This window comes from Haemorhous mexicanus, chromosome 23 (genome assembly GCF_027477595.1).
Source record: "Haemorhous mexicanus isolate bHaeMex1 chromosome 23, bHaeMex1.pri, whole genome shotgun sequence".
Taxonomy (NCBI): domain Eukaryota; kingdom Metazoa; phylum Chordata; class Aves; order Passeriformes; family Fringillidae; genus Haemorhous; species Haemorhous mexicanus.
In genome coordinates this window covers 2,952,139-2,960,970 of record NC_082363.1, presented here as the reverse complement: position 1 = coordinate 2,960,970, position 8,832 = coordinate 2,952,139, and the positions used below count along the sequence as shown (strand labels likewise).

At 52.4% G+C, this 8,832-nt stretch overlaps 1 protein-coding gene across 1 annotated transcript; it reads left to right on the top strand.

Annotated features, from left to right (window-relative positions):
* Positions 1 to 657: 657 nt before the first annotated feature.
* Positions 658 to 8,118, top strand: SRM (spermidine synthase). Its single transcript, XM_059866836.1, has 8 exons — positions 658 to 870; positions 1,008 to 1,128; positions 1,342 to 1,434; positions 2,846 to 2,999; positions 3,676 to 3,759; positions 4,141 to 4,286; positions 5,665 to 5,787; positions 6,890 to 8,118. The coding sequence occupies exons 1-8, from the start codon at positions 725 to 727 to the stop codon at positions 6,905 to 6,907; spliced, it is 885 nt and encodes a 294-aa protein (XP_059722819.1). The 5' UTR covers positions 658 to 724; the 3' UTR covers positions 6,908 to 8,118.
* Positions 8,119 to 8,832: the final 714 nt, after the last annotated feature.

Below are 8,832 nucleotides of genomic sequence, written 5' to 3'. Positions count from 1 at the left end.
GCGGTGCCGAGGGCTCGGAGCAGAGAGAGCAGGGGCTGGGGCGGAGCGGTGCTGAGGGCTCGGAGCAGAGAGAGCAGGGGCTGGGACGGAGCGGTGCCGAGGGCTCAGAGTAGAGGAGCAGGGGCTGGGACGGAGTGGTGCCGAGGGCTCAGAGTAGAGGGAGCAGGGGCTGGGGCGGCGCGGTGCCGAGGGCTCAGAGTAGAGGGAGCAGGGGCTGGGGCGGCGCGGTGCCGAGGGCTCGGTGCGCTCGGAGCAGGGGCTGGGGCGGAGCGGTGCCGAGGGCTCGGAGCAGAGGAGCAGGGGCTGGGGCGGAGCGGTGCCGAGGGCTCGGAGCAGAGGAGCAGGGGCTGGGGCGGAGCGGTGCCGAGGGCTCGGAGCAGAGGGAGCAGGGGCTGGGGCTGAGTGGTGCTGAGGGCTCGGTGCGCTCGGAGCAGGGGCTGGGGCGGAGCGGTGCCGAGGGCTCGGAGCAGAGGGAGAAGGGGCAGTGGCGGCGCAGCTCGGGCACGCCCTTTCCCCGTGGCGGCGGGGGCGGCCCCGCTCCGCCCGCCCGGCCCTGACGCGGCCCGGCCGTCACGGCGGCCGCGCCAATGGCGGCGCGCGCAGGCGGGGGCGGCGCGGGGCCCTGCGCGCGGCTCCCGCGCCGGTGCGGTCGGGCGGCGGCGGCGGCAGCCGAGCGCAGGTGGCCCGGCCCGGGGGCGGCCGCTCCGCTCCGCTGCGGTGCGGGATGGAGCGCGGCGCGGCGGCGCTGATCCGCGAGGGCTGGTTCCGCGAGACGTGCCGGCTATGGCCCGGCCAGGCCATGTCGCTGCAGGTGGAGGAGCTCCTGCACCACCAGCGCTCCCGTTACCAGGAGATCCTCGTTTTCCGCAGGTGCGGGAGGGCCGCCCGGGGCGGTGGGTGGATGGCGGGGCCGGTCAGCGCCACGCGGTGGGGCCTGGCGGCGCGGAGAGGGGGCGGGGGAGCGCGGCCCCGGGCCGGCTCCAACCCTGCTTCCCCGCTCTGCCCAGCACCACCTACGGCAACGTCCTGGTCCTGGATGGGGTGATCCAGTGCACGGAGCGGGACGAGTTCTCCTACCAGGAAATGATCGCCAACCTGCCCCTCTGCAGCCACCCCGACCCCCGCAAGGTGCGTGCTCCCCGGCCCGCGCCTCAGGGCTCCCCCAGCCCCTGCAGGGCTGCCGGGGCCTGTCCTGGGCCACTCGGGGCTCTGGGCCCCGCCGTTCGTGTCCGGGCAGCTCGGGCCCGCAGCGCTTGCCCGCCCTTCTCCTCGGGCCGTAGAGCCGGAGCTGGCCCGGGCCGAGCCCGCTGACAGCCGCTGTTCTGCCCTCTTCTGTGCCAGGTGCTGATCATCGGCGGCGGCGACGGGGGAGTGCTGCGAGAGGTGGTCAAACACCCGACCGTGGAGTCCGTGGTGCAGTGCGAGATCGATGAGGTGCGTTGGGCTCCCGGCTGCGGGCAGGAGCCGCGGGAGCTCGGGGCTCCTGGGCGGGCTGCCCGGCAAAGCGAGCCCGACTTCACATCATCCACGGGAGCTGCGCTTTCACCTGCTGGCTCTCGTCAGCACCAGGCGCCTTTGCTGCTGGTTCTGCTGGCGTGACAATGACAGCGCCACCTCTCTTTGCCTTACAAGTCATCTACGTGGCAGCTGGCTGCCTCTTCTGTGTGATTTCCTTCACACACGTACGATTGAGGCCCTTCCAGGCAGACGTGGGCCAAGCACGGGATCTGGAGGAGTGCCCTGGCTTTATGGAGGTGCTGCTTTTCCCTTTCCTTCGCTGCCGAACACAGTGCTCCTGGCAGAGGAGGATGGTTGCTTTGTTGAGCAGTCTCTTGCAACCAAATAAGCAGCAGGGATTTGCTTCTGTGATAGACGGGCCAGTTGCTTTAGAAGTGGCCGTAATTTTCAGTCTACTACAACAAACTTGGAAGGGAGGAAGTCACTACCAATTAGAGCATGTTGGGGCTTTGGCTTGTTGATGATGACTGTTAGGAAGTGGGCACCTGCTGAGAATCAGCCTGTGACTGGTAACCTGTCTGCTTACAGAGGCCTCCAAGTGAGAGGATGTGGGCTGGTAACTCTGTCAAACCACTGAAGTTTACTCTTTCAGCAGTCCTCCTCTCAGCCAGTTTTATTTTACTTTACTCAGCTTTTTCTCAGAAAGTTTTGCTTGGAGTAAAGCTCTATTGAGAACAGGAAATAGTGCTATATGAGATTGTGTGCTCTGTCTGCCAGCTAAGTAGGCAAACGTGCCTGGTTTTAACAACCACTGCCTGACACCAGCATATTTTTTTGGTTTTGCCAGCTGTGAGAAGCTGCTAGTGGTCAGTACAGCTGCTGGGCCCAGGGCAGTAGCTGCCTAACAATTTTAGAGAGAAAACTTTATCTTACAGGGGGATTGATATCATGGCTGTAGTGCAGAGATGGGGATATTTCTCATCTTGCATTCAGAAACCTGCTGGCATGGTTTTACTTAGGAAGAAAAAATAAATTGATTTAGCTGAGATCACCTATGCAAGTGATGTTCTGTAGGAAAAAGGAGCACAGAGCAGTCTGACCTGTAATCATATGTGCTCAGTTTCTCAGGGAGCTTTTGAAGCTCCAGGTTTTTGCTGAGTTTGGCACAAACAGAACCACAGTGTCACTGAACACTGAGGCTGCAGGAAAAGGCTGAGAGTGGCTTGCTGGCTGAAGATGCTGGCAGCTTTTGTGGATTTCACTAGACTTGAGCTGAAGGTACTGAAGGAAATGGCTCATTGTGCTGTTCTTCCAGTCACAGCTGCACAGCAGTCTGAGAAGCAGCTTCTTGTAAGCCTCTGACCCACTTGTGCTCTCTGTGTTGCAGGATGTGATCCAGGTATCTAAAAAATACCTTCCAGGGATGGCAGTGGGGTATTCCAGTGCTAAGCTGACATTGCATGTGGGAGATGGTTTTGAGTTCATGAAACAAAATCAAGAAGCCTTTGATGTGATTATCACAGACTCGTCTGACCCCATGGGTAAGAATTCTAGCCATAAAAGGGCACTGTTTCCCACATACCTCCTTCACTTTTTTTTTATTCTGCCTACCTCTTGGAAGCTATGCCAGCCTGCTGAGGATCCTTTCAAGTGAAAAGACTGTTGCCAGCTTGGTTCTTTTAGTAGGGAAAGGGAAGGATGGAAACCATAAAATTGTATCAGCAGGCCTTCAAGCCAGCTGTTACATTTCTCTCCTCAAAATTCAGCTCCAGCAACTATTTCTTCTGGCAGCCCTGAGTGCAGCAATCCCATGCTGGAGGGGCAGCTTTACACACGTGCCTGCTGGAAAGCAGTGGCTCACACACTGTTGGTGCAGCCCCTACCCTGAAGATAGCTGGGGTGAGGCTGCTGTATTTCTGAAGGGGGAAACTGAGGTAGAGAAGGACCACATGTAGATATGGAACCCATCAACAAGTCTGAGTCACCTTCAATCCTGCCCTAGTCAGCACAGAGAGGGGCATCTCTAAAAGGCAGTTTGGAGCAGGAGTTCTGCTTAGAAAGTGCTTGGTGAAGCAAGAGGCAGCTGCTAAGACTTTGTTTAATAGGGGACCTGGGCTTGCTGTTTAGCAAAGCTAAAATCCTGACTGTTTTGCCCTGCTAGGTGCAGTCTGGGGTTCACCTAGGCTCAAAACTTTTCTTTATTCACCTTTCTCCCAGGTCCTGCAGAAAGTTTGTTCAAAGAATCTTATTACCAGCTGATGAAGACAGCCCTGAGGGAAGATGGCATTCTCTGCTGCCAAGGTGAGGATGCTGTCCCTGGGCAGAGGCTGATGCCAGACCTTTACATACCAAGTGAAAATGAATGAGCTGACATTGATCAAAACCACTGCTTTTCCTGGGAGATGATATGTTTCACTCCCTGCATCACATCACATCTCCCCATCTTCTTGGGGAGATGTGATGCAGGGAGTGAAACATGTCATCTCCCAGGAAAAGCAGTGGTTTTGATCTATGTCAGCTCATTCATTTTTTGGACTGGGCATAGCAAAACTGGCATCGGGGTCTTGTCTTGTCTTTGAAACTACTTGAGCTGGACAGGTTGAGACTTGGAACCACTGTTAACCTGGCACAGTTCTGTGCAGGGAAGAGGGGCAGCTCTCACACTCTGCCTTTCCCCTGCAGGTGAGTGCCAGTGGCTGCACCTGGATCTCATTAAGGAGATGCGTCAGTTCTGCAAGTCCCTGTTCCCGGTGGTGGAGTATGCCTACTGCACCATCCCCACGTACCCCAGCGGGCAGATCGGCTTCATGCTCTGCAGCAAGAACCCCGTGAGTGTCAGCACCTCACGTGCCCTTTCCATTCCCTACAAGCCTGCCTGAGGCTGTCCCTTGCAGAACTTGAGCTGTGGCACTGAGCTCTCCCAGCTGTGGGGGCCTCAAGATCCTTGATGGGGCCTGGCTCTGCCAGCCCAGAGCTCCAGAGCTGCAGTGCAGCCTGCTCAGGGCTCAATGAAGTGCAGAATTGACCAGTTGCTTTAAAAATGGTCATAGTTTTCTGTCTAATACAACAGACTTGGAAGGGGGGAAGTCACTTCCAATTTTTTTAAGGTTTTGGCTTATTTGCTGTTACAAAGTAGGCAGCTTCTGAGAATCAGCCTGTGACTGGTCATCTGCTCAGAGGCCTCCAAGTGAGAGTTGGTGTTAGGATGTGGGCTGGTAACTCTGCCAGACCACTGAAGTTTACTCTTTTCCTAGTCTGCTTCAATGGGACTGTCAGATGGGTTTGGGGTGCCAGCATTGCTGCTGCTGCACATGGTTAACCTGGGGTGCTGGCAGCATGCACTGTGCCCAACATGGATTCTCCTTTGAAGAGCAAAGCCTCGTTTCTTGGATGCTCAGGCACCCATCTGGCACATGGCTCATGCAGTCTGACCTCATGCACTGACATCTGTGCACAAGTGCTGGTCACAGGAGTTGCAGAGCACAAACCCCAGCCCTTGCTACTGGGGCTGCGCAGAACCTTTGGCCTCATACTAGAACAGAAAGTTGTTTGTTTTCCTGTGAGTCATCTCAGCTCTCTGCCCTGCATCAGGATGCTTGTCACACAGCCTTTGGCTCCTTATCTGTTATAAATGAATACTCCGATTTCATAATTAAGGAGATTTGTTAAATAATCAAAATATCAGTTTGGAAGAAGCCACAAATGATTTGACTCTGAGCCTGGCAGTCAGAGTTGGGAACCCAGGATTTGGCCTCTATCACACCAAAGTCCCTGTGGGTCTCCAGATGAAATTTCTAAGGGGTTTGTTTTATGCAGTATTTTGGGCTCTGGAAGGGGCCCTTCTTTAGCATGTTTTGGCATATTATAGTGTCTTTTCTTTCTTGCTGCCACGTTTCCCAGAACCAGTGGATAATTGCTGGAATCCTGTCAGGTGAAAACCTTCTGGGATAAACTTCTGATGATGCCTATCAAATACCTCCTGCTGGGGTCTTGTCAGATGGAAAAATCCCTTGAAATATCCATCTCTGGAGACAGTCATCTTCCTGGTGTTTGAATCTCCATCCTTATCACATAGCCTATTACTGCTTGTTGCCCAACACTGGCTTTGTACACAATGCTGTGGTTTTAATTTCCTTTAGCACTAATTATTGTATAACATATATTACATTATCCAAACAGTCAAAGCTGCTGACTTTGTTTTTGCAGAACACAAATTTCCGGGAGCCTGTGCAGCAGCTCTCCCAGCAGCAGGTGGAGGAGAGGAGTCTCAAGTACTACAACTCTGACATTCACAGGGCAGCATTCATCCTGCCAGAGTTTGCACGGAAGGTAAGCCAGCCTCTGCCACAACACCTCCCTCAAGGATGAGATAGGAGTGGGAGTAGACAGGACTGAGGATTTCTTGCAGTCCCAAAGACTTCTGTGGGCAAGTCAGAGCAGGACAGCATTTTGTATGACAGAGCAGAGTATGAGTCAGTCAGGGAAGACTAGAGTTCATTTAGGAGCTGTTCTTTGGGCTCATGTGCCGTGCCTTGATGACAGATCACTCCTACTTCACCTACCAAAGCCAGGTCCAAGATGATTTTTACCAGCAATTCAGAGGCAGGCACTTACTCACATCCCCTTTGACAGGGGCTGGCCAACAGCCCATGCAAGCTTACCTGAACCTTTCAGTCTGGGGCCACAATCTCTTTCCAACAGCCTGTGCCAGCTCTGTTGACTGCACGAGGCTTGCTCACTTGTAAAGTCCCAGACATGCTGAAGGGAAGCCCATGCCTCCCCAGAACTCTCTTCTTTGCTCATAGAGGGGAAAATAAAAGTACCAAAGTCACCACTATGCACCATTATGGGATCATAATTCTGCTGCATGAAAGGAACAAGTGTCAAAAAAAAAAAAACCTAATTTGGACCTGGACCAGCCAGGGACCACAGGACAGATTTATGCAGCATCATGCTAGACAAGGAACCTGTCCAGTGTTTTAAGATGGTTTTTAGATGATGTTTAAGATAATGTTAAGGTTTAGGATGATGTTTAAGATAATGTTTAAGATGGTTTAAGATGATGTTTCTGACCCAAACTATTCTGTGCTCTTCTGATTGGCGTTGGAGGCAGGACTGGTGTTTCCCACTGGAAAGCTCCAAAAGTCTTAGATAAAATGTGCTTGATTTCTAGAACAAACAAGAGGGTAAAGAAGGGATGCTCCAGCATAGATCAGTCTTGCTTCTTGAAGGATGCCTGTATTTCCACATTATTCCATCATATGCCCACTGGGCTGCAACTGCAGGTTCCAGAAAAAAATTAAGGCATTAGAGTGTTGTAGGGATGAAGGCAAATGCCATAACCATGTGCAGAGGTGGTGATTCATGTTTCCCCTGCAGCCTGCAGAGCTGGGGCAGGTCCATCCTGACATTTGTCTTTGGCTCTCTGCAGGCCCTGAGCGATGTGTGAGACCATGAGCTGCTTCCTTCCTCCAAGTTGGACTCTGAGATCATCAGTGATGTGGCTGGGATCTTCTCAGCAGACTGCAGATTTGCTCTCCACTGTGTGGGATTGTTTAACCCTTGGCCAGCCAACATTCCCTCTGATGTGCTAAGGATGATGGGACATAAGCCAGATCAGACTATTGAAAAGCTCCAGTGACTTATTGTGTGAGGTCAAAACTGTTCTTTCCAGTGCTGGAAATGTAAGATGTCTCTTTCCTTTCTCTCTTCCCTGCACCCATTCTAAATTCTCCCATCCCAACCACAGCCCACACGCCCCAGCTGATGTGATGTATTTATAACTGACACATATTTCTGTCTGGTGGGCTGGGAACAGTCCAGAGGGTCCCTGACTCAGCCTTAAGCACAGAGAGAGAAAGAGAGAGGGAGCTTTGTGCACAGTTAGCTCGCTCTCTCCTCATGGGAGCTCCCTGCTGCTGACACATTTTGACTGGTAACAGGTCTGAGCCTTTGCATCCCACTGCCCTCCTGGGACTCCTGCACTGCTCTGCAGCACAGCTGGAGAAGTCACAGTGCAAACTGTTGCCATTCACAACGGTCTCCCTCCAACCCTGATGGAGTAGCAGTATTAAACACCAGCCAGGCATGCTGGCAGCAGTCTTGTGGCTTTTTTTGTTAAGGTTGTTAATTTTTTAAAATTGGTTAGAAACAGAAGTGCTGAGGTGCCAACAGGCTGACTGCTGTTCTTACCTCTGCCCTCAGAGAGGTTCCAAAGAATGTTTATCAATATGGTGATAGGTTATATATATATATATATATATATATATATATATATATATATATATGTATATGTGTGTATGTATGTGTATATATATATATATATATATATATATAAAGCAAACCTTAGCTCCATTGCCTGATGTTCAGTACTGATGTTGGGGAGTTGGTTGTGCTGACAAATCTCTCATCTCAGTCATGCTGAGATGCCTCAGGCCTGGGGTGTTTGCAAGTCCTTAGGAGGCAGCATTATTTCCAATGCTGTCCCCAGATGCATAAGTTGTTTCTCACTGTACACTGTAAGATGGAGCTGCCTTCACTTCTTTACTTCTGTTCTGAAGATTCTGTCCCCCTGCCCCGTGGGAATCACCCTCCCAGCACAACCACTGTGCCATTGTCACTCCCTTGCACTCATTAAACACTTGGCTCTGGTTAAGGTGACATCAGTGTGGGTCAGTGTTCTTTTGGGGGGGAAAACAGAGATCCCCAAGGTTTGCTGTGCTTCCAGGTGCACTCTCTAGTTGGTCTGGCTTCCTCTCTCACTTATCTTTAGGGATGATAAGTTATCATCAAAATTAAGCACTAAAGAACCCATGACATATTTTGTACTGTAGTGTAGCTGCCCAATAGCTCCTCCAGCTTCTGTCATCCTCTGTGCTGCAGACTCAGCCCCTGCTATCCAAGCTATTCTGCAGTCCAAATGCTGCTCTGTTACAGTTTTCCAAGTGGTTTTGCAGCTGCTATCAGGTAGATCCTGTCAGTCCTGGCCCTGCTGAGCTGCACCCTCTTTTCCTCTGCAGGAATGGTGGTGGCTCTGAGGGCTGAACCGCTGAGCTCCAGCTGAGCAGGCTGGGGAAGGGCACTAGGTGGCATCAGGAAAAGACAGAACTGCTCATTCTGAGAGACTTTTCAGCTTGGTGAGAGAGAACTGGAAGCAGCAGACTTTAGCAAGGATTGGGATTGAGCTTTGCCATATTAGTGACCCTACAAACAGTGTAGAGTCCAGCCACTATGTGCCCTCAGCAAAGGATTTGTGGGGTCAGTACTCTCCTGCTTTCTTCTCTTACTGATGAGACTTAGCACTTCTTTGCCAGTGTCTCCTTCTACCACCAGTATTGGTGCAGTTTCTTTGTGGTCACAAGGGTTTGCAGAGCA